The sequence below is a fragment of the Colletotrichum scovillei genome, assembly GCF_011075155.1.
Source record: "Colletotrichum scovillei strain TJNH1 chromosome Unknown Contig00008, whole genome shotgun sequence".
Taxonomy (NCBI): domain Eukaryota; kingdom Fungi; phylum Ascomycota; class Sordariomycetes; order Glomerellales; family Glomerellaceae; genus Colletotrichum; species Colletotrichum scovillei.
The window spans coordinates 1548704-1572628 of NW_023336266.1; the positions used below are offsets into that span (position 1 = coordinate 1548704).

The 23925-nt window shown below is 50.8% G+C and overlaps 10 protein-coding genes across 10 annotated transcripts; 6 read left to right on the forward strand and 4 right to left on the reverse strand.

The window, feature by feature from the left end:
• Window positions 1-1339: 1339 nt before the first annotated feature.
• On the forward strand, window positions 1340-2955 carry HER10_EVM0005253 (uncharacterized protein; the record flags this gene model as incomplete). The annotated part of the gene is made up of 4 exons (XM_035474875.1): window positions 1340-1756; window positions 1834-2271; window positions 2347-2569; window positions 2642-2955. 4 exons carry the CDS (start codon window positions 1340-1342, stop codon window positions 2953-2955), a joined length of 1392 nt encoding a protein of 463 aa, XP_035330655.1.
• Window positions 2956-3462: 507 nt separating this feature from the next.
• On the reverse strand, window positions 3463-3779 carry HER10_EVM0002824 (uncharacterized protein; the record flags this gene model as incomplete). The annotated part of the gene is made up of 2 exons (XM_035472518.1): window positions 3463-3528; window positions 3606-3779. 2 exons carry the CDS (start codon window positions 3777-3779, stop codon window positions 3463-3465), a joined length of 240 nt encoding a protein of 79 aa, XP_035330508.1.
• Window positions 3780-5135: 1356 nt separating this feature from the next.
• Window positions 5136-5569, reverse strand: HER10_EVM0005342 (uncharacterized protein; the record flags this gene model as incomplete). The annotated part of the gene is made up of 3 exons (XM_035474963.1): window positions 5136-5237; window positions 5298-5463; window positions 5538-5569. 3 exons carry the CDS (start codon window positions 5567-5569, stop codon window positions 5136-5138), a joined length of 300 nt encoding a protein of 99 aa, XP_035330663.1.
• A 1470-nt stretch (window positions 5570-7039) lies between these two features.
• On the forward strand, window positions 7040-8581 carry HER10_EVM0007351 (heterokaryon incompatibility protein; the record flags this gene model as incomplete). Its single annotated transcript, XM_035476910.1, has 1 exon — window positions 7040-8581. One exon carries the CDS (start codon window positions 7040-7042, stop codon window positions 8579-8581), a length of 1542 nt encoding a protein of 513 aa, XP_035330781.1.
• A 729-nt stretch (window positions 8582-9310) lies between these two features.
• HER10_EVM0003099 (uncharacterized protein) lies at window positions 9311-10150 on the forward strand (the record flags this gene model as incomplete). The annotated part of the gene is made up of 2 exons (XM_035472785.1): window positions 9311-10015; window positions 10055-10150. The coding sequence occupies 2 exons, from the start codon at window positions 9311-9313 to the stop codon at window positions 10148-10150; spliced, it is 801 nt and encodes a 266-aa protein (XP_035330522.1).
• Window positions 10151-11292: 1142 nt separating this feature from the next.
• On the forward strand, window positions 11293-12127 carry HER10_EVM0003930 (uncharacterized protein; the record flags this gene model as incomplete). The annotated part of the gene is made up of 3 exons (XM_035473591.1): window positions 11293-11534; window positions 11599-11892; window positions 11929-12127. The coding sequence occupies 3 exons, from the start codon at window positions 11293-11295 to the stop codon at window positions 12125-12127; spliced, it is 735 nt and encodes a 244-aa protein (XP_035330574.1).
• A 1580-nt stretch (window positions 12128-13707) lies between these two features.
• On the reverse strand, window positions 13708-16142 carry HER10_EVM0012489 (uncharacterized protein; the record flags this gene model as incomplete). Its single annotated transcript, XM_035481883.1, has 7 exons — window positions 13708-13893; window positions 14600-15020; window positions 15114-15209; window positions 15277-15394; window positions 15449-15601; window positions 15662-15896; window positions 15972-16142. 7 exons carry the CDS (start codon window positions 16140-16142, stop codon window positions 13708-13710), a joined length of 1380 nt encoding a protein of 459 aa, XP_035331055.1.
• A 1645-nt stretch (window positions 16143-17787) lies between these two features.
• On the forward strand, window positions 17788-19386 carry HER10_EVM0003227 (FAD dependent oxidoreductase; the record flags this gene model as incomplete). Its single annotated transcript, XM_035472911.1, has 2 exons — window positions 17788-18058; window positions 18148-19386. The coding sequence occupies exons 1-2, from the start codon at window positions 17858-17860 to the stop codon at window positions 19384-19386; spliced, it is 1440 nt and encodes a 479-aa protein (XP_035330531.1). The 5' UTR covers window positions 17788-17857.
• A 1453-nt stretch (window positions 19387-20839) lies between these two features.
• Window positions 20840-22392, forward strand: HER10_EVM0011552 (uncharacterized protein; the record flags this gene model as incomplete). Its single annotated transcript, XM_035480980.1, has 3 exons — window positions 20840-21154; window positions 21210-21520; window positions 21576-22392. The coding sequence occupies 3 exons, from the start codon at window positions 20840-20842 to the stop codon at window positions 22390-22392; spliced, it is 1443 nt and encodes a 480-aa protein (XP_035331005.1).
• A 125-nt stretch (window positions 22393-22517) lies between these two features.
• On the reverse strand, window positions 22518-23862 carry HER10_EVM0010210 (uncharacterized protein). The gene is made up of 2 exons (XM_035479677.1): window positions 23600-23862; window positions 22518-23550 (listed from the first exon to the last, which is right to left on the reverse strand). The coding sequence occupies exons 1-2, from the start codon at window positions 23633-23635 to the stop codon at window positions 22579-22581; spliced, it is 1008 nt and encodes a 335-aa protein (XP_035330933.1). The 5' UTR covers window positions 23636-23862; the 3' UTR covers window positions 22518-22578.
• Between the last annotated feature and the right edge of the window lie 63 nt (window positions 23863-23925).

A 23925-nucleotide genomic window follows, 5' to 3' on the forward strand; every position in this document is an offset into this window, starting at 1 on the left:
ACGACAAGTCGAAACAGAATCTCATTACTCGTCTTGGCGGGGCGAATCACAATCGTCGGTACTCAAGCAGACATTGTCGGGATGGCCGCACACGATAGCTTTGTCTCTAACCCCTCCAGTGAATGTTGATCGAGTGCAGAGGTCATTGTGTGCATGGCGAAGTCAATGATTGGGCCCCTTGGATGTCGCGACGAGCCATTGAAGCGCATGAAGCAAGGAATCTACCAAAGTATCGGAGGAGCATTGAAAACATCCTTCTGAGACTTAGACTCTGGGGAAGTATGCGTTCAAGTGAGTTTGAAAGTAGGGTCATAGGTATGAAGCTGTATTAGCTATGAAAAGTCCCTCTGCCATTATAAAAAGAAAGGGCCGCAGCTTCTCTATCTTATCAGCCGCTACGTTTGCATCCAGTCATGACACATCACTCGCCTTTGAGGATGCACCGTCTGCCAGCTGGGCCTCAACAACTCTGACATCTCTGTGTATGACAAGATCATCAATCTGGATATAATATAAGACACTTATTCCAGACGTCTCTCAATCCAGGATGGTCGCTGACGATCATTGATTAAGCTTCCAGGTCGTCCTTCACTTCTTACTTTTCAAGCATGCCTCTGCAAGAATGTTGATAATCTCATCGAAATGAACCGTCAAGACTATCGGCACCCAAAGACCATCGACAAGGGTACTTTCGCCTATCTGAAGGTGACATCGGAGACAAAGCGGATCACTGAGTCGATATCCCCTCGGCCAAAGCTAGCCCATAAATGTCGAAACGGATTGCCGATCTGTTTCTCATCGACAGAAGAGCAGTCAACTTCAGCTGAGCTGGTCGTCCGAAGATGAAAGACCATTGGACCAACTGTATTTTCAGTTCACAAAGATCTATCATATCTAATCGTCGATATTGAACTGCCGTATGCGTTTGTCGTCTTCGAGAGCCGTCTAGACTAGCTATATGGCTCGGTAGATCGGCAACGAAGCTTAGCCAAAGCTTGAATCGTACCCCAGACACCACCCATGTTCCAGAACCCCCTCCTTCCTTTTCGGGCAGGAGACTCCCCTTCACTCCCACGTCTTATCAATAACACGAATGACGGAAGATTGAGAGTTCGGATGTTCGGCCAATAAATGAGGGGTCCATGTGGTGGAACAATCAATAAACCATTTGGTGGAACAGTGATCAAGAATCTTTGCAACTGAATGCGCGTTGTAGAAGAATATAAAAGGATGGCATCTAGCCGGCAGGTTGTCGACCAGAACTGGCCTGTGGCAACTTTTACAGGGACTGTAGACACAATCGACTTCACTACATCATCACTGACCCCCTACGCTCATTATGAAGTCCATTGTCGCTATCGCATCGGCGGCGAGCCTGATTGGCTCTGCTGCGGCCGCATCCCGTTCACCCCTTCAGTTCGACATCACCGAAGTCGACCTGTCGTCTCTGCAGAAACGCAGCGTCGACAGCCAACCCTTGGAAGTGTCCCCTCACGTTCTTGAACTAAACAGAGTCGTTGGTTCCTCCCCAGCTCAGACATGGATTCAGTCCATTCGGAACGGGCCTGGCTCGAATGGCATGTTCAAGACAGGTCACGTTACAAACTTGACCGACTTGAACGGCTACGAGTACATAGCCAGCATTCTCTTCGGCGATGAGACTCTCCAAGTAATCGTTGACTCCGGATCAAGTGACACATGGGCTGTTCAGAAGGACTTCATCTGCCAAGACTTTGATGGCAATAGGTTGAACGACGTGAGTAACGAAATAAGGACCCTAAGCAGGGAGAAAGTTTGCTTCAGGCAGAGCTAACCCGCAAACGTGACGAGCAGACCTCGTTGTGCAACTTCGGGCCCACGTACAACGGTACATTCCAGCATGGCTCCATTCCTGGTGTTCACTTCAACATTACCTACGGTGACGGTGAATTTGCCACAGGCCTCATGGGCTACCAGGACATCACCCTTGCCGGTCTCGAGGTGCCGCACCAAGAAGTTGCCTTGGTCAACAAGACTTATTGGAACGGCGACAATGTCGCTAGTGGCTTGCTCGGCCTCGCCTATGACTTGCTCACCAGCGAGTACGACGATGCGACCGGCAAGTCTATCTACTATGACTCCATTTTCACCACCATGTCCAAGAAGGGCATCGTGAAGCCGGATCTCTTTAGCATGGCCATGGACAGCAAGTCTCAGGTCGGTCAGTTGGCTTTTGGCGGATTGCCTCCTGTCGAGACAAAGGGCAAGTTTATCAGCACGCCTATTCGAATGGTAAGTGATTCAAGACTATGCACGCGCCAGTGCGGAAAATCTCTACTTCAAGGCGGGAAGCTAACTTGAAACCAGGTCGCGCTCTTGTCTCACAGGCCCGAGGCGAAAACCGAGTACTCTTTCTACACTATCCTCCCTGACGGATACGTTATCAAGAACGTGACCATGGCCCCTACGTCCAATCAGACCCTGGCTGCAAGTAAATGGAATACCGCAGTTTCTAAGCCTGCCGGGTTCTACAACAGCACAACTCCGACGATTGTTGACAGTGGCACGACTTTGATGTATGTGCCGTCTGGTAAGTAGAATCGAAACACTTCAACAATGCCTAGCAAGTAGCATGAAGCACTCGACTTACCCATGTGTTCAGATATTTCCGATGCATTCGCAGCTGGAGTGCCCAACTCCTTCTACGACATCTTTTCTGGCGCATATTATGCTCCCTGTGACGCTACAGTACCAGACTTTGGTATTGTGATCAACGGGCACACATTCTACGCCGACAAAGCCGATTTGATCCAGAGTAGCGACCCACTTGACAATGGTGACGGCACCTTTGTCTGTCTGCTTGGTGTCACCGACGGCGGCGAGGGCCCTTACATCTTGGGTGACACCATGATGAACAGCCTCGTGACTGTGTTCGACGTTGGCGCTGGCATGATGCGGTTCGCCAGCCGTAAATGAGCTGGCTTGGGCAGATCGGGACATACGATCTGTCGAGCCGAGACTGCTACGATTCGCCGATGAATTTATTGTAGCTTCTACGTAACAAGTGCGGGTAGTGTAGTTGTAATGAAGAAGTATTACTGTGAGCGCTCGTATAAGTGCGAGAATATACGCAACTTTAGTTCTCCGACGGAGCGCTATGCAGGGCGTGTTGACTTGTATGTACTAGCATTTGTTATGTTCCTTGTTCCTGTGGTCATTATACTTGTGGAAGCATGGTAATCGATACTGGTCATTGAAGAAAGGAAGTTCAACATTTTGCCGCTACAGAAATGCACTAGCATCGGGTGAAGTAGCAGCAAAATTCAGCGGAGTCTTCATTCTATGGCGAATGATATTTTAGCTTTCTCGTTCATAAGGCTAGGGTTTGGTAAAACATGTGGCGGCAATTAAGTTGATTGTTGTGAAAGCCCGCAGACATTGCGAGAGTTTTATTTACAAGAACCGAATGCATAAGCTCTAAGTCTAAGCACATCCAGGGAAGCCGCTTCCAGTTCCCGCACCCTGTCGGTCGCAGCAGTTCTGGTAGGTCTATAAGTAGTATCATTAGTAAAGACGTAACGCCACTTGGAAAAGCCATCGTTGTTGAAGACTAAATCTTGACTTACGGTGGTATCAGGACCATTGTAGTTGCAGCAAAGGAACCACTGTCCCCAGACAAGCTCGTGGGGGAATTTGCCGCTGTAGGCCACGCATGCGGGGGATTGGCGCTCAACGACTGACGGGGCGGCGCTCGTGCCCGCGATGAGGGGAAGAACGACGGCGACGATTGAGAACTTCATGTTTGAGATTTGGAACTTGAGAAGACTTAACAGAGTGATTGAGGTTGGGCTGAGTGAGTCAAAGGAATGGTCAATGATGAGAAAGGTTATCTAGAAGACTAGGAATATGTTCGTCTTATAAGATAATCGGTACATAGCCTCAGCTGTCTTGGCTCAGGGGTTGTATCACTCCGGATGAACACTGTAAAGGTGAGAAGGCGGGCGGTAGTCCACTTGCCCGCACGCCCATCGAATCATTTCAAGCGGTCACATCGGTTCGATTCAGTTGTTCTTTTTAGGTTTGCCAACTTTCCTATTCTTGTCTATCACAGGAGGAAATCCCACATAACTTTCTGGTTGCTTCTCACTTTAATTGCTTTGTCAGAAGCCAAGATAGTATCGACGTGGCTAAGCGAAGTGTTGATCCTTGCACAGCCTGACAGGTCACGAATGACAAACGACCAGCGTCTAGGTGGGACTCTTGGCCTCGGCCATCCCACCCGCGCGTAGAGTAACGTGAGGTCGAAAAGGTCATGACTCCTACTAAGTCTGGATTTGTTCCTCTGATTTTAAGTTGTAGTAGAATGTAGAGCCTCTGGTTCGAGTTTTAGAATTGCGGCGGAAAGATGTAGCCCTGCCACTACTACGTGCTTGAAGTCGCATCAGCGAGGGCCAGCTGAGTGGACACTCAGTCCAGTATGATTGCACAATTCATGAGCATGATTGCAACTTCATACGCAGTAGTCTTGAACATCTTAAGTTAACATCTGCGAATATGACAGTCGGAGCGATAATTCGCCCGTGTTAACATCTGGGCGGAGTAGAACAGCTCCAGTGCTTGATTTGGAAGGCGGAACGTCCCTCAGCGCCATGTGACAGAATTCGTGGGGAGCCAAGGACCGGCAATGACAACCGATGGGGCCCTGGGCGGGTATATCACCCCGATTTGGGTAGAATATGAAACGAGCCATCACCGAAAAACAAGGATGACTTGCGATCCAGCAATAATGTGAATACAAGTGTATGTGCGTGCAATGAAGCTTTGATATTAGGTATAAAGTAAGCTTTGCACTGACTTTTGAGATTCTCAGCCTCTTTTCAAGAATAAGGCGAACAGAAAGGGAGGGGGGTCAGCAGAGATACTCAGTCTTCTGCGCGTCAATGCGTTGTTAAGCTTGCCCCGCGCCACATCATTCAATACCCATATACTCCGTAGTGCGGACTTCCAACACGACTAATCCAAGTAATTAAAAAAAGGGATAATGGAACACATGTGCCCAGATAGCCTGTTCGCGGGGCCTCGTGCCTCCTCATGTTCAGCTGTCTTGTCAATAGCCTCACTCAGATACATTAGAGAGGACCCGCAATATCAACGACTTAGTCGCCCCGCACGGGGTTGAAGTTGATCTGTCTCTTCCCGCCGTTGGAACAGCATGAAGACAAGTAAGCGATAGCTGAGGAGTCGGCATTGATGCAGCACTAGATTAAATGTCAGCTATCATTGTTCTCTTACACCAAGCCAAGTAGCGGAGGACGAACAAATGTTCCGGGACCATCATGGTAAGTCGTGCCATGGGGAGGTTGGCAGCAGCTCTGCGTGAGTGCGTCATGACGAGCTCCAGGTGCGAAGATGTCCTGGCAGGCGCCGGCGTAGAAGCTTCCCTTGCAGGTCGCGATAGATGCGAACGAGCCGGTGGCGCATGCGCTGTGGGTGACAAAGTAAGCCTCTGTTCACATTGGCAGACGTTAATGAGAGGCTTAAGTAAGGTAAGTACTTACGCGACGATGACAAAGATGTATTGTGAGAGCATTTTGAAGATGAGTCGATAGCAACGGTCAATCGGATGAGCGCTTGCCGAGTTGTTTAAAGGACGGAGTGTACTTTCGCATGAGTCTTGAATACTACATCAGTCGGAGCTGTAACCTTGCAGCTCTTATATACTGCACCTTCACCTCTCTTACCTCCGGAATAATTCGAGAAGACCGAGATTGTGACCCAACATGCAATCTACATCCCACCGGGTTGAGAAGCTGAAAAGCTTAAAGAGATTACAGCGTTCAACATTCACCGCTTCCACGAGACCCGAGCAGGTCGGAAAAATCGGGCCGATGGCACATCACGGTCCGTGGATCTCTGAATTCCGAGAATTCTTGCTGATCAAAATTGCAGAAACGTATTTCGAGGCCATAGATGAAGAGTTCAGTGGGGCCTTAAAGAAAAGCACGAACAAGTTTTTGCCTCTCAGCGTTGGCGCAGTTCTCAACTCGCATAAGAGGCTGGCATGCCCTATATCATGTTGCTGTTATCATCTTTCCTTATAAGCCCTCGTACTGGCCAGAGTTGTCATTTTATAATCCAGGATCCTTTTGTCTTCCATACTCGGGCAACTGCTTTTCGAGTGGACTCATGTCAACTCTCTCTTTATCGGCGAATGCGGTATTACTATCTCTACTAGTGTCGTCCTCGATCGGCGCGATTGGAGTGATAGCAGAGAAGGATTCAACCAAGACGGACTCTCCTAACCTCCTGCGTACATGCCGTTGAAGTTGGTGGCGTTCTGCGGCGTGGGAAGTGACGACGCAAGCAAGGCACCCAATAGTAGTCTGTCAGGATCTCATGGCACATCTACGAATCAGCAAAAAGAACGTATCAAATTTCGGTGAGCCATTGTCTCAGTATTGGAAGTGATTTACCCACTTGATAGAAGACAGTCAACGCATCTTCATGCAACGACTTCTTTACCTTTCTCGTTAGTTACTCCACAACGTGGTCTTCTCGAGTTTTCTTAACACCAGGTATTGTGATACCGGATCCTCAGCACCTTCTAACTTCAGCGCGAATTACGTCGTTGAACCTTCTGTATTCGTGTTTTACTTGGAGAAAGATGCTTTGCAAAATCTGCATGTCGATGTTCCGTGGTCTCACATCCAACGGAATCGCGTTCGACCTAGATTACAAGATCCATCACCAAAACAGTCTTTCGCTCTCAAGGTCAGCCGCGAGCGGTTGTCGCATTTGTGGCGAATTACTTCGTTGGACACTGGACTTGCATGACTCACTTAATAATTTCACGGGCCCATGGATGTATCGGACTGCCTTCGACCGGACAGGCTCGGAGTCCATTGCTCGGCTCACCATCACTAGCCCATATCGAAGCGGTGGTATGTTCTCGCGCCACTTCCGTGTCTATCCGAAATCATCTGTCAACGTCAACTCCAGCGTCGCTGTCAGGAACGGCATCATACCCGAATCTCAAGCTTTGAAAGCCGTGCGGTATTGGATGGGTACGTGCTTAGCAGAACACGCAGAATGTCGCGTCAAAGGCCAACCAAAATCGTATCCTACCCGCTTGCTAGAGATCCATGATTCAGGATTACGACTCATCGACACCAAGACGACACCGGTTTCTGGACCGTATGCTGCACTCAGCTATTGCTGGGGTTCGAATCCTTCATTCCTCCGTCTCACCGCTTGGAACCAAGATAAGCTGCTGGCAGGTATCGCCGACGATGAGCTTCCAAAAGCTTTTCGCGAAGCTCTCAAAGTCGTACGATGCCTCAATATCCTGTACATCTGGATCGATTCGCTGTGTATTATTCAGACTGGGCCCGGAAGTACTGAAGACTGGGCCCATGAGTCCTCACGGATGGCGGACGTATACTCAAACAGCATACTTTGCCTTGCGCTGTACCGAGCTGCAAATCCATATGAGAGTACATTCCGAGGGGGTGTTCCACCTTTTATGCCACCCACTGAAGTTGATACAAGATGTATTTTCAATAGAGATGAGTCCGTTCATCATTCATGTGTCGTCTTCTCTTCCAGCTATTATGAAGACGCGCTCTACCGCCAGCCACTGGGTTCCCGAGGGTGGGCGTTGCAAGGAAGATTGCTGTCACCACGTGTTCTCGGGTTCGGTTGCGGAGAGTTGTTTTGGAGCTGTGCTGAATGCCAACACGCATGCGAATCGTTCCCGGATGGTCTGAGTCTCAAAGATAACTTCTTTCAAGGTCTGCAACTGACGTCGATCCCGTCAACGACAGAGCCAAAAGACAATTGGACCCTCACCACTGTCTGGTTCCGAGTTGTGGAGGAATATACCAACCGTGACCTCACGTTCCCAGAATCAGACAAGCTTGTGGCGTTGTCTGCAGTGGCCTTACGCTTGGGCCAGGCGATGGACGACATATGTATCTGGGGCCACTTCAACAAGAGCTTGATTAGAAGCTTGTACTGGAGTGTTGGCAAGATACATGTAAACCTGAAAAGGGGCAGGGCAACCCGAAGATCTCAAATAGCCTCTGATGGGAGATGTACCAACGGGATCAAGTTTTCTTCCTGGAGTTGGGCCTCTATGGACGGACCGATATCTTTCGAGCATGAAGTCTTTGGGACAATGGTTCCCTCCCCCCTCGCTTCATTCGAAAGGTACGTGATACAAAGCCCAGGCAAAGGTCATCAGCAAATTTCCGCCATCCTGCTCCAACTTCAGGTCTATGAAATGAAAGGGCAGTTGCAGCTGCATCGTGATGAGAGCGGCAGTACGGTCTATACCTTCGCCCCAACAGCATATTCGAGAATCATTGACTGCGCCAGAAAATTTACGGCTTTCCTGGATGACTCTCAAAATCTCCCTGAGGGTGCTCCCGTGACCTTTTGCCCCTTGATGGCTGTTAATGGGACAGATCCAGCCACCCTTAAGTCTTGCGACTTCGTTTTGGGTATGTTTGTCGAGAATACAGGTCATTCACTAGATGGCCATTTAATATTTCAGAGAGTAGGCTGCGGTTACATCGAGCTGAAAGACTGGGAGCCATGGTAAAATATCTATTATAGTGTTGAATTTCGAGGGACTAGCAAGATACTTCTGAGTTGAGACTTGGGGGCTTTACAGGTCTTTATGTTATGTTTTTCTCTTTTTCTCTTTTTCTCTTTTTCTCTTTTTCTCTTTTTCTCTTTTTCTCTTTTTCTCTTTTTCTCTTTTTCTCTTTTTCTCTTTTTCTCTTTTTCTCTTTTTCTCTTTTTCTCTTTTTCTCTTTTTCTCTTTTTCTCTTTTCTCTTTTCTCTTTTTCTCTTTCTCTTTTTCTTTTCTCTTTTCTCTTTTTCTCTTTTCTCTTTTTCTCTTTTTCTCTTTCTCTTTTCTTTTTCTTTTTGGGAGAAGTAAATAAGTGTTCCTCTTGTTCGTCGACTGTTCTTGCGAGGCGCGACTGAGGAGGCAGGTACCTTGGAGGCTCAGAAGTGTTGACTGAGAGATTCATGTTTTTTTTTTACTGGTGTAGAGTCTAGACGTGTTGGAAGCTGCGTGTTACATAATTACCATTTGGGAAAGAATCTCGGAGTTTGGGATAGGTTTCTTCTATTGTTTCTGTTTACTGAACTCGATATCATCATGTTGAATATGGGCGTATCTTCCTTGTCCACTCCACCCACCTAATCTCATCCCATCCTCCACCTTCATCCTCATCCTCACTTCCTCTTCACCTTTTCGACTCTCAGATAAACCTCACTTCAACAACGTTCTTCTCACTTGAGAAATTTCAGCTTCGTCGAAATGGAGTCTCCAGCAGCACCCTACTCGCCCTCGACCCATCCGCCGATCATCATGGACAAACTCGAAGTCGGATCCCTCTACATCATGATCTCGATCCCATTCTCCATCTACTTCGGCAAGAAGAAGCACATTTACGCGACTAGTCTTCCAGACGACCCGAACTTCCCCTTCTGCACATACGAGCTCATGGTCTCCCAGGGCCTCTCCACCGAAGAATTTCACTGGGACCTCTACTGGCACACTTCCGACTCGGCCACCGACGAGCTCATCCCGACGAATGGCAACAAATACGCCAGTAGAAGCGCCTATGACGATGGAAGCGGTACCCTTTACCGCCTCCGCCCCCTCGAAACCTGTCCCGCGACCTACACCCGCGACCGCCTCACAATCACCCGCGTCCGCGCCCACGCCCAGCTCGTAGGCCTCATCCGTGTCCTGACGGTGCCGCCCGCATTCATACCACACCTAAACCGCTACCTCGACTGGATGACCGCCGAGTCGGCCCGGGTCGCCGAGCGAAGCTTCGTCTGGGCCACAATGGCATACTACCGCACCCGCCGCCATCTCCTCAAGATGAAAGGTGTGCGCGATCATACCTTTAATCAATTCGACATCTCGCGCTTCACGGCGGAGCTGCTCTCGTTCGCCTACGCCGAGGTTCCTGGCGCGTTGTTGTTCGGTGGCATGGGGATGCCGAGACCGGTTGTTGCGTCTTAGTTGGGCGTTGCGATGGGGTTCCTTGAGGAGGAAGATGCTGCTGCTATCAGGCGCGAGAGGGATGAGCTTTTGAGGAGGCAGAGGGAGGAGGTTGGGGTTGTCACTGCTTGCTGGTACCAGTGAGGTGGTTGTGAGTGCTTGAAATTTTGCCTTGGGTGCTGGCTCACTTCGGTGTGGTGCATAGCACGATCTGCTATGTCCTCCTTCCCTCAATAGAACACATTTTTGGAGCTACGGGTAGCTAATGTCGAACTCTTGCTTCAGACTCAGAGAGAACACCAAAGGCAAGAAGGAAAGCAAGCCTTATCATGGCGAACAGCAGCTGCAAGCACACCGAAGAAGATACGGTCATCCTTGATTTAGAGCCCAGCTGGAGACTGGACACTACGTTAGGAGATAGCGACTGGTAGCTGCCACCTTCTTGCAATGCGTCTTTGATCACATGGAGATTCCAGTTATACATAGCTTTTAACACTTCTCGATAAGTAAAGCTACAAATGAGATGAAGTACAAGACAGCGAACAGTCCCCTCCTCCAACCCAGGTCGGGTTTCGGAGAGCCAAGCTTGAAGTCGACTTAAGTCCGGACGGCTCCTCGTCGGTTGACGCCGGAAAACAATCCATCAATCATCTGAGAGTCAAAAAGCGAAGCCTTTTTAGTCTTCACAAGGCTCGACGTCTAGAATGAAGAGTTCTGGGGTCCGGCGCGTAGTCGGCGGCTCCTCAGGTGCCCGAAATAACGTAATGCGGGTCGGACTGTACGACTGTGAACATGCATCCACCCGTACATAAACCTTGCCGAAATTACCTGCAGAAGCAAGAGAAAAAGCAAATCTACTTGAACTCTCCATATAAAGAGCCCCTTGGCAGACAATAAGGGGCTGGTCTGTCATGCGGCATGTGGTAGCCGCCTAACTGCGCAAGAATGAGCAAGTTTCCCGAACCCCTCACCACCTCACCAGTCAGTCTCCCCACGCCTAAAAGTCAAGTCACCCCAGCATCGAAGTCGCCGTCCTCGGGATGTAAAAGACGAACCACCTTCCCGCCCCCAACATCGAGCAAGTTTGAGGCATTCAGTTCCCTTGTCGTTGTCGTCGTCACCAGCGAAACGAGCTTCCTTTATCGAATAAGAGAGCCTGGGCTGTCGCTGCGATGCCGCTTCTAGAGATCATGGCGTTCGTACCTGCGTCTGCGCATCCGGTTCTGCTCTCCGAAGAGCCGATACCTCCTTATTCACAATACCTTGATTATTGAGAGGCGTTGATCATGAACCAGAGACTGAGAGGATCGATCCATCGTCCAGACCTGATCGCGGTCCTACTGTGTATCGAAGCTGTCGTCGTCTTCGCCGCTCTCGTGTTATTCGGCGTGGCGTACCCGGATCGCTTCCGCTCGCGACTCTGGAGGAACGGCGGCGAGGAAGGATGGTGTTCGAACCCGAGACTACGGATATACTTTTATGCCAACCACGAAGAGCCGCCCGAGATACCCTTGATATGGAGCCAGAGGTGATTTCCCGCGCTCTTCCATCACTCTGCCGAGGCCTCGACACTAATCTATCGCCTCGTCCAGGTTAACAACCTCCAACATGGCCACCGCGGTCCTCGGAGCGACGATTTTCTTCGCCCGTCTAACGATGGCGACCCTACAATACGAAGCCCGATGGACGAACCTCGCATACGACGCCTTCCTCAGCGTTCTGTGGGCCTGCAGTGCCGCTGCGCAGAACGGACCCGATCTAAGCGACACTCATCACCTCAGCGAGAGGCCATGGTATCTCACCCGAAGCTGTGACGAAGCGTGGCTAGAGAATCGTGGCTGGTGCAGAATTGCGAAGTGGGAATATGCCTGGTCTATCTTTGCTGCGTTCTTTTACGTCGCGAGGGTCGTTGGAACGTTGAGCTGGGCGTTATACGAGAAAGGAAGAAGAGATGGAATGAGCACAGGGTGCAAGGCGCTATCCTTATCAGAGTGCGATCTGTGGACAGAGGAGTGCGAAATTGCGTTGTACAAGGATGATGCGCAGCAGTATGACTGGGTGTCATATGGATCTGGCGTCGTACATGTTAACGACAGGTCAGCGCAGACGGCATTCAGGTGACACAACCCTACGACAAGGGGGTTCACCGCACGAGGAAGGCACGAGTTATGGCGAGGATTAACGATATCAACTTTGCATTGCAAATCTCTGCCTAACGACTATCGACAATAGGGCTGAAGTGAGGGGGTGAGGGAGTTCCATCGCATCTGGTTGCATGCAACCATTCGAAAACCATGTGGTCAATCCGTCCAAACAACCCGTAGATCCACCCGTGAATCATGGCGAACAGTTAAAGCTTTGAACATGCTTATTTGTTCTATAACAAGAGTATCAGTAACGTCATCTTGGTGGCTGATGGTGCGATCAGTGTCTGGGAGGGAAACTTACGGGGCAGCCGGCACAGGTGCAGTCCTTGCCGCAGTGGCAGGAGCCGGTGGAAGCGCATCCGCAGCCAGACATGTTGATGGTTGGTGGAGTCGTTTGAAGTGACTTGAAAGTTGTTTTGTTTGCCTTGAATGTGGACCGAAGTCGTTGATTGTTTGATTGTGCAGTGAAGTGGTGATGGAGATGGGAGAAGTCAAAGGCCGTGGGTGGCAAGTGGTTTGGTGGTTTAAGTAATGGCGCTGATTATCTAATAGCGACCCGGAGCATCACTGATGGAAAGGAAACAACCGGGCGAGATGGGAGGCAAGAGCGAGAGCACCTCCCATCTGGTTCCTTCCTCACGGCTTGGGCCAGTCAAACAGACCACATGTTCTTCACCCAAGCATGGAAGTCGCTAGTCAGCAGCCCCAAGTTCCAGCCAGCGATGCTAGCTTTGACGCCGGCGGTAGAAGGAACCTCCTCCATCACCCCGCCTCCTGCCTTTCTGTATCTCTTACCCGGTGCCTGCCCAACAACGATTGGGAAAGAACGAAGAACCCGTCGGCTGAGTGGTTCGGAGGAAAGTGGCGAATGACGTGCAGCCGGTACAGAAGCAGGAGCTACCTGAGATCGGTCTAGTCACAAGGCAAGACCCAACCTGCCACTCAATCAGTGGCAGTCCTCAGTGCCTCCTTCCCGGATCGAGACGACGCAAAGAAACCCCACTTTCCCACCGAGACAAGTGACGAACGGACCCGGGCGCTCAGACCGGCGTGGGCCCGTCTGCTGGCTGCCAGTTTAGGAACGAACCTGCCATTTGGCCAATCATACGGCTCTCATGCTGGCTTACTTAAGGAAGATACCGGAGTACCTGCTGCGGGGGAGGGGAACAACGGCTTGACGGCCATCTTTGAGACTTTGATTCTCCTCGATCGCGGGCCGAAGATCAGGGTCTTCCCTTGGAATTGATAACCTTATGATTTGCGAATTAACCGACGATTGGCAAGATCACCTTGCTTATTCAATTTTGCGTTTCACTAGTGGGTTGGGAAATGTCTAGCTGAAGACATCAGACTGCAGAATCTGCGAGAAAAAGACCTGCTCCCTCGGAAAAATGATATCGCCGCGGCCACACTTCTGAACATTGACTAGCTACTAGCCGTTGCATGTTGGCAAGCTATCTATAGCTGCTCATGTGTTCTGTCCTCTTTACTCGGACCGATGTGCAGCGAGTCGAGAGAGTTGGCATCGCAAGGGACCGTTCACGGCGCCGTGCATCATGCATGTGCGTCATCAGACGTGTTGGCGCAGGAGTCCGGCGCGTGCCTTTTTCTCAACTTCCCCAACTGCTGACATGCAGCAACGTTGCCGTTGGCTCGTGGCCGATGGAATCCGCTTTGACACTTCTTCCACTGGTTCCACGTATGACCCGATAACGCATCCCGGTGGGCGTATATCCGGAACTAGCAGATCTCAGCTTATCAGAACCCGACGTCTTGTTGCTGGTTCGGTGCCGGGTCCGAGATCGTCGTATTCCAGCTGGGCGTTGCATTTTCTGTACCCGATCCAGGAGATGGCTGGCAAGTGCCGAGGTTTCCCGCCGGCTTTCAGGTCTGGCACGTCCATTGCTACGAGGGCCCATGACCAAGTGTCGAAATTGAAATTGGTATAGACCTGTATCATAAACATCCCAGTGCCGCCTTCGCTAGTCTATCTGAGTTACATGAGCATGGCATGCAAAAATGAGAGTTTTTCGCTTGCGTGTCGTCGAATTCCCTGGGACTTGGTTGCCCCCGGCGGAAATCTCAACATGTAGTTGGGCAGTTGGGAGATGAAAAGGTACCTTATGAATGAAGCAGCTCCCGGGCGGATGAGTCTCGCCGGGGAAAATACAACTCTTCTGACTATCATAACGACCAAACGCAATGGAGAGGAGCTATTGAAGAAGTATGCGTCCCATAGGCCTCAATGAGAAATCATCAACTGAAGACACCGGGAAATATTTCTCCTGTCCATAGCATTGTTCAATGTTGTTGGACACTACACATGATTCCAAGGCCAATTCCTAAACGAAGAAGTGCCTTGCCATGTCTGTCATGACTTCGATGAACCTGTTGGCCCAAATCTATCATTCTCGCTGTACTTGACGCTAAAGTCCCTCGTGCAGACAATACCTCTTCCATGCTCTTTCTGTAGTATAATCTCCTCGCTGTTCGTATCGGAAGGCAAAGCACCAGCATACACAGCTTCAGCGGAACATCGGCCTTCCATAGCGATCGGAGAGCGCACCACCTCAGCTCTGGTACCTGTGCCAGAAATATATCTTTCAGTTACACTGAATTCGTCCTTGGTGTGCATCTCGAACTCGTCATGTAAACTGCGATCCAGCGGGATTCTGCTGGTCCTCCTGTTACCGCTCGCGTAGGGGGTGTTGCGAGAGGCACCGGCGCCAAGGGGTGTCTGACCACTTCGGCCGTAGCGGTCGTTGCTAGGGTAGTAGTCGACTGAGCTGTTGATCTTCAAGAGGCGACCGAAGAGAGGTTTGAGGTAGGAGGCGCAGGCTGCGATGATACCGATGTTGAGTTGGAGACTGGTTCGCATTGAGACTGATTAGCATGCGCACTTTCACTAACGCCTACACATTGCGTTGCGAAAGTAGTTGACTGAATGAAAGTAGACTCACTTTTGCCAGAAATGGACCCAATAGTCGAATATAGCATCTGGATTGCCACCTGTGGTTAACATGAATACAGCCTTGAGAATGCCCATAATGACTGCACTGGATTGAGAATCATGTCAGCGCATTCGCGAATCAAGAAGGATAGCAGGACATGATTAAGACTTACAAATAACCAAGGTTAAGGATGCCTATCACATAAAGTCTGACGCGGAATCTCATTTTCAAATGCCAGATAATCGGAATCGGCAGCGCTCCCAAGCAAATGTCGGTAAAGATGTTACAGGCTGACCCAAAGGTTTGTCAGAAATCGTGACAGATTAACACGCAGCATGACTTACAGATATTCCAGTACGTCAGGTTAATAAACAGATTGAAGTCGTGACACCTTGGATCAAAGGGGTTCATCCACTGAAACTCCCACCAGCCCGAATATGGCGTGCAGTAAACGAACAACCAAGCAATTGCTTGAATCGAGTACGCAATGACAAAACCTACAGACTTTAGCCATCGAAGTTTTGGATCTGAGGCGACAGCTTCGTATTCATACATACCAATTACGGCGTAAAGCGACCATCGGTACCATTGAAGGTCCCTCTTTAGTCGAAGTAGACTTATTGCCATCGATATCCTCAACAGTCCCATCGCGACGCCATCTGATAAAACTGTCTTCCAGAAAGATATCTGCTCGAATTCGGTTCTGTCGTTTGTCGGAATTGTCGAGCCATGACGACCGAGACCGTAAGGTATTTGAAGGACCAGGCAGATCCAGGAGACAAGAGCGAGGATCTAGATTGTGCTGAAGTTAATAATCTCTTTTCGACCTTCAAAAACGGACAAACTGATATAAGAGCACGGACTTACGGCGGCAGCCACCATAAGGGCATCTTCGGTTCCAAAGGCCCTGAGGATTACCACGCGAGCATAAGCACGCAGCGAGACGAATGCCAAAGCAATGAAGTGGAAAGCGCCAACCACGCCGACGATCCGCCCTGCATTGCTAGCATTGACGTACTCTGGAGAAAGGCCATCCATCGTTACTTCATGATTGTGAATCTGGAGAGGGTAGAAAGAGAGCAGCAACGAAGATGAGGGCGGCATAGACTTGTGGATAAGGCCACCCTCTTTTCTCGGGGCTCAGTATCACTGGGAATCCTACAGAGAGTATCAAGACTTTGGTGCTTATTCTTACGGCTACAAATGTCAGGGAACCTGAGCACTCTTGGTCTCGGCTTGGCCCCACGACTTTCCGGTCCTGGCTTCATGCGCCCTTCTTCGACGCTTCTGGTTTTAGGCTCAAGGGGCAGAAGAAGAAATTTGCACCTTGGAGCTTGTCAAAACTTGTCACAACTCGGGCTTCACCAGTACTTAGCCGGTAACTGATATTAGATTCTCAACTGGTGGTAACACTGGAGGTACCGCGCATGCCACAGTAACCCCAAATGACAGACGTCGTATTCCTTGCGAGACTATTGCTCAATGCGTAGATGCCTCCCTCCGAGGGATCCACTACCCTGTTGGTGACTCCTTTTCAACGTGCATTCTTGAAGAATCTGCATTGGTGTGGCACAGGGGAGAAGAGGGGTTGAACATACCGGGATTTCCGGGCAGCGAGTTGCCACATGGGCTACATATGCCAAGAACAAGGATAAAACGGTGAGAGTATAGGGCATCGATTGTCAAATACAGACTGTCAACTCGTCGAACACATGAGTCTTAAGTCGAGAAATTCCATGGCACAGCACAGCTGTCTAGTTCTTCAAGTGGAACAGACGATCCGGCCCAGCCCGATCTGACCACAGACCGCACGCACGGTCTAAACGGACCCATATGACAGGAAGATATGGGATATCAGGCCGTTTCTCAGCGCGGACCACGTTTGCCGCGGCAGTAGTGAACGACCCACAAGCCAATGTTCGAATCCCAAGCCAATCTTCCCGTTACTGTTTCTAGGCAATGACGAGGTGATTTGGAAGTTTACCCACAACGCCACAACCGGTCTTCGTTCTTCATCTGTCAACATCGACAAGGGATCATGCAAAACCGCGCGAATTCGAATGCATGGGCTTGCTCGGATGATCAAGACCATCGGCCCGGGTGGGACTTGTGGATTCTGCTGGCGCCGCGCCCCTGCATTTGAACCCCGGCCACTATCCACCCGGCCTGTTGGTTGATGGTACAACTTATTCGGACGGCCGGGCTCGGAGCCCCGGTCTCTAAAGCGGAGCATTGTGTCCTAAGACCCTGGTTCGAAAACCCCTCAAGGTATGATATTATCACACCATCTTCGAAAGATGCCTGTATTCTCTCGCTGTTGTATCTGTTGGTTCGACAAAATCGACGTGACATCCAACAAAGTTCCACGGTTTGGCTCACCTGTCTAGGATCCATCAGTCACATTGCAATTTCCGGCATGCAGCGGCCGTTGGTCCAATGCGGGGTGAAGACTCCATGTCGGCGAGAACGGCTGGCGGCCAAGACGATCGATTCCACCAACCGAGATATGCATACTTGTTTGGGAAAGTCAAGTACGTAGGCTATGCAGACGCAGTTATCAACCTTCGGGAGTTGATGTTGTGCTACTCTGCGGGCAATCAACGACTCGATTTAAAATCTCCCGTGATTCTGCAGACTCGCCGTAGACGTGCGTTTCAATACCAATCGCGTTACCACACCAGAAGCACTGCCGCATTCCAGAAGATCACGTGTTGGTGAGAACTCTTTGAACTATCCACGCTTTCTCGGTCGACATGCGTTCTAGCACGATGCGTGCAGGTGCTAGTCTCGTCGCTACGTTTGTGGCGCAGGGCGTGTCTGGGTTGAGCTGTTGCAACCATACCATCTCTCGGGATGTTATTGTCGTTGGTGGTGGTGCCGCTGGCTCTCACGCTGCTGTTTGGTTGAGAGACCATGGACAGAGTGTCGTCGTTGTAGAAAAAGCCAGTCAACTTGTAAGTCACGCCCTCTCTCCCGTCACCCACCCTTCTTTGGATGCCTCTCCTTGAAGCAACTACGTATCGTGACTAACAATATCTCCAAGGGTGGCCATACGGCATTCTATTATGACTCGGCTTCGAATAAGTCCATCAACGTCGGTGTCCAGGCATGGATGGAGTACAAGGACACCTTTGACTTCCCGAAGCGCATGAACGTCTCAACCAGTGGGTCGATGCAGTTCACCACTCTTGATTACAAGTACGTCAACTTCAAGACGGGCTCGCCGGTGGCAGGCTGGACCGCGCCTTCTTCAGACGCCATGTATCCCGCGCTGCAGAGGTACCTCGATGTTCTCGAGAAGTACGAGGACATCATCCTCCCAGGCTTCGAGAACTTCCCTGACGCGGACGCCATTCCGGAGGACCTCGTCATGCCCTTCCGCCAGTTCGTCGAAAAGTACGACATCGCCGCCGCCGTACCCCAGATCTGGGATTCCACGGCACAGGGACTTGGCGACACAATGGACGTGCCGACTTTGTTCGTGATGCAGGCTTCCGGCGTCCCCATGGTGCGGGCTCTGCTAGGAACCGCCGCCGCTGCGGTCCCTGCCTCGGGACGTCTCTACGAATTGTACGAGAGCGTGGCCAAATTCCTCGGCGATGATGTTCTCTACTCCAGCACTGTCGTCTCTACGGCTCAACGCACTGGCGAGGGTGTCTCCGTGAAGGTTGCCGGCGCTGATGGCACCTTGACTTGCATTGACGCAAAGCGCCTGCTCATCGCTTTCGAGCCGACCCCCGAAAGTCTTGCACCTTTCCGTCTAGACGAGACCGAGACAGAAGTATTCGACAAGATCGAGTTCACCACCGTCTACGCTGGCATCCTCCGTCACCCGTCGTTGCAAATCAGCACCGCCTACTCCAATAGGTCGCCCGCTCCCGGTTCGACCAACTACACCGTCTTCCCTATCCCCTCTCAGGTGGGTCGCATCGACTACATTGGCGGTACCAAAGACCTGTTCCAGTTCACGGCTGTAGGCACGGATGAGGATACCTCAGAGAGCATGAAGGCCGTCATTGCTGAGTCCATTGGCAATTTGATCGATGCCGGGACAGTCCCTGCTTCAAACGGCACAGTCAGCTTTGTTGCCTTTGCGAACCACGGGAAGATGCATCCTCGCGTTACCGGCGAGGAGCTTCGTGCAGGATTCATTCAGAAGCAGACAGCTCTTCAAGGGCGCCGCTCCACCTGGTACACGGGAGCAGCCTTCTCTGCAGGCTTCTCGACTGTGGTGTGGGAGTACAACAATGTCATCTTGCCCAAGTTGATTGAGGGGTTGTGAACGACTCATTTGAGGATTTAATGTGTATGTATGATATTTAATAATCGCCTTCGAGGAAGATGGCCAAGATAGAATGCATAAAGTGAAGACTATAGAAGCACCAGGGCTTGACTCCGTCTGACTTGACTTAAACTGAAAACTCAACGAGTTGTCGTGTGTGCTACTGAAACCATCATGCACTTAAGGGCATCCGCCCAAAGGCTTGGTGGGGTCCCACTGGCAGCCCTGGCGCGCTTCCAGACCAGCTGCTGCTTCGGTGCGTGCTTCTTGAGCGAGGGGGGCCGCGATGGCCATCGACGCTATTGCGCACCAAATTGTTAGTTTGCAACGGACTTCCGCGATATAAGTCGTCAACTAACTTACCGAAAATCGCAAAGACTTGGATGAACTTCATAGTTGAGATGATACCGTGATTGGCTTTTTGTTGGTCTGGGATTCTGTTTTGTGTTTCCGAGTGATGATGAGAAGGATCAAGTGAGCAAGCAAGAGTCGGCCGCCATCTTTAAATACGCCTCGAAGGACAGTTCTCGTTGTCTTTCAACTCCTTTTCCCTCAACTATGCGCTCTACAATGTTCCCGCGCGGATGCATCTTTCGGCGCTGTACCTGGATAAGCCCCGCTCTAGAGAAAGGAGATATCTGGTTCGCTCAATAACTCCAGTTTGTTTGAATCGGCGTCCAGTCCCGGTTCAAACGAGCGACGATCGCCCCATCTGATAAGCCGTGAATTTAGACTTTGACGTAATCTAATCCATCAGTTTGATTGATTAGATGCTCGGTTCAACAGCCTGGATGGAAGTAGGGATGCACGTGGGTCAGCATAGTTATGGCCATGCTCCTCAGAGAAGGGGCTTCAGGGATAATTATCTCGTTCCATCCACCATTATGAGGAGAGGAGAAGCAATCGTGATTAAGAGGTGGTCTCAGTTATTCGATGCCCAGCTTCGCCCCCCGTTTGAGGCTTTGATGCCCCGCCCCCGCCGTTTGTGTTTCTGCCGAGCATCACACCGGCTCTTTTGCGTAGTATTAAGTGTGCTCGGCGAAGATATTTACACCAATAGCGATTCCTCTCACTTTTGAATTACATATACCGGCACGGCGCAATCGGCATTGTGCACCGGCCGCCCACCGGGCATACCCCCACCGGACTTGGCGTTCTTTATCCGGACCCGACAAGCGATGATGCCGCCCGGGAAAATGAACGTTGATGGGCGCCTATCGAGTTGCCTACTAGTTTCCTTTGGGCAAGATTCTTTCCGTAACTGTAGTTGAGATGCTGTTTTGCTAGTAGTCTGAGATGTTATGGTGATACCCGCGAAGCCAGTGCGGGAAGAGGTCTGCCATATAAAACCCCCTTTGGCCGCTCGAGCATTCCTTCCTTCATTCGTTCTTCATCGAAGGATTTTCGAAGGCCATCTTCCAAGTCCATTCAACGCGCCGAAGTTACAGACAACATGGCTCGAAATGCTTTGATCGTCCTATCGGCCCTGGCACTGCCAGCCCTGGGCGCAGTTCTGAGTGCTCCAGAACCGGTATCCCATTCTGACATCCAGAAGCGTGATCTCTCTGGGTCTTCCTACGTCTGGCTCAATGACAATGCCGGTGCTCCGCAACATATGGCTTCCGGTGTCTTACTCGGAATCCCAAGCAACCCCGACCAGATTCCTGACCATTGGCTATCTGACATCAAGTTCTGGAACATGAGATCTGGTGGTTCGCAGTTGGCCGAGCCCCGCCGTGGATGGACTCGAGGACTGAACGAGTTCATGGCAAGTACCAAATTAACCTATGGAACCCCTTTACCTGCGCTTACAATGACCCAAGGGTCGCTACGAGTACCTCAAGTCTGCATACCAGGTCACACGCCGCCACGGGGGAAATTTCCAAATCATGATCCATGACATGTGGGGGACTGATTCGTATCCGAATTTCGCCGAGACGCCGATGCCGGGCGACGGAGGAAGCTACGCAGACTTTGACAACTTCCTTGACACATTTTTCGCTCTGCTGAAACAAGATGGCATGGTCGACAACATTTGGTGGGACCTTTGGAACGAGATCGACAATGTCGACTTCCTCGACCGAGGAATAGACAGATGGCTGGAGTACTGGGGCCATGCATACCATAAGATCATGTAAGTTAATCACCCAACCCCGGGCCGAGGCCTCCTCCAGCTCACCATTCTACAGGAGGGATTTCCCCAATGCCAAGGTCATTGGGCCGTCCTACGGTCATCTGCCCAACTTTTCGCAAGGCGTCGAACACTATTTCTCACGCTGGGCTGAGTTCATAAAGTCCAACAACTCCATCCCAGACCAGATCAGTCTTCATTTCCTTTACGGGAACGGGGACTTGACTACCTCGCTCAACAGTTACCGTCAGTATCTGAACGCTGCTGGCGTCGACTTTCAGGGTATCTGGAATGTCCAGGAGTACGGCCACCCGGATCAGCAGGTTCCGTCCGGTCTCATATGGAACATTGGCCAGCTAGAGCGACACAACGTGCCAGGTCTCCGGGCCAATTGGCTAGGCGGTCAGGAACTCAACGACTATCTGGCATATCTTCTCGGGAAAGACAAGACCGGCGCCGATTATGACATGTATGACACTAGTTATCGGCCTGCTCGGGAGTACCCGGTGTATGTCTACTATGCCCAGAGCATGACGGGCTATCGTGTGCGCACCGAGATGTCTGAGGACACGCTTGTGGATACGTACGCTACCATCGATCCCTCCCAGCGAGTCGTGCGTATCTTGGCTGGATGTCGTCCGAACACTGGCGTCTGGTTTGTCAAGATTGGCGGATTGAGCGCCCTTGGTCTTCCTGAGTCTGGATCACTACCTATCAAAGCGATCCGGTTCAACACAGCTCCGGGTCGGTTTGATCGTGTCGCCGAACCTGATGATCTCGGCTACACCAACTACAACTATGGAGATGGCATCGTGACCGTCGCCGTCTATCAGAATGATCCAGACGTCGGCTTTGCTTTCGAGTTCTCGTACTGAGGTCCCTTTGGTACGGAAAGGCACAACACAGCCGTTCATGATGGTTCAAGGAGCTTAACATATTACATATTTTACATTCTCTGCAGGTTCACTTGTTTCCCTGCTGTAGGAAGAGCTATAACTCTCTACTTTCTAAATCACGATCTATCAAACTCCTTGCTCCCTCTCATAAGTCATATCTTATTTCTATGAGCTGTTCTCCATTCGAAAGCTTTCCTTGTAACTTGGTGACCGCTCAGCGTCCATGTCATTGATATTGCTAGTGCTGCTCGAGTGCTTCTCGTCCACAACACCTGCAGAGTAGTGACCCGGTGCACTGGATCCGTTGGGAATGTGGAACCTCCTATCGAAACGGCTGAGTGCGTAGGTAAAGACCACGATCAACTCAATGACATAGTTGAAGACGTAATAGCAGGCCTTGTGGTGGTACCATGCTGGGTTCGACGCAAGCCGGGGCGTAGTGTAGCTCACGCCGATGCGGAAGCCGGCACCCAGCGCTAGCAGGGTGGAAGTGAAGAGAACCAGGATGATCTTTGTCCTGAGCGAACCCTTGCCAAAGGGCTCTGGAACGGATTTGCTGGGGATGAGTACGGTCGCGATGACAATCGGAATCGGCAAGAAGGCCAATGTAGCAAGAGATGTTCCGGAAAACAACTGGATGATGCGCGCGGTGTTCAAGGTTGATGGGTTGCGGGTGTAAAAAGAAATGATGGTGATCGTAATGGTCATGATGAGACAAATGATGACGTAGGCATAAAGAGCCTTGAAGGCGATTGAGGGGATGCGACTCCATCCGAAGGTGGGATGTATCGACCTCACCAAACGCTGTGCGAAAATGAGGTTGACGATGAAGAGGATAATGACACCGGCGGCCGCGAAGATATTGGCGGCGATTGTTAAACTGGCATTGTCGTGGCGGGTAGACCAGACAATGCGTAGGACCAGCGCCATATTGCGGGCCATGCAGAAACCGGCGAGAAGTACCGAAGGCAGGAACTTGTGCCCGCGGGCTTTGTTCCGCCGAAAAATGGTGATATTGAGGACGAATCCGCTGAGGAAGAAAACGATCAAGACGGCGCAGATTGGCACGTCGACTTTCACGGTCGGCGTCAAGCCCAGAAGAGCTGTAACTGGTGCATAAGGAGGTCCTTTCGGCGTCTATGCGATGTCAGCGGTGACAACATGACGGTGATACGGGGTAACTTACCTGCTGGCCACTCGTGGCTGATGTTGAAGTTGACATGGCTTGGCAGAACTGGGTTGCCAGGGGAATTGAGTTTGGTTCTTGGCAGGGGTCGTAAAGTTGAATTAGAGTTCGTTCGATGTTGCGATTGCGTGAAAAGAGTTCGAATGTTGGGGATTGTAAGTGATAAGACCTCCAGTCAAGTCAGAGCTTCAATGAGTTGAATGCTTCCAAGCTGATTGATGTATTTGATTTCAGGCCCAGGAATGAAGACACAGTTGTAAGAATTGCACCCCCATCGTCTTGATATCTGCTCTTCTAGCTTCTATATGGACAGACTGCTTTGATGT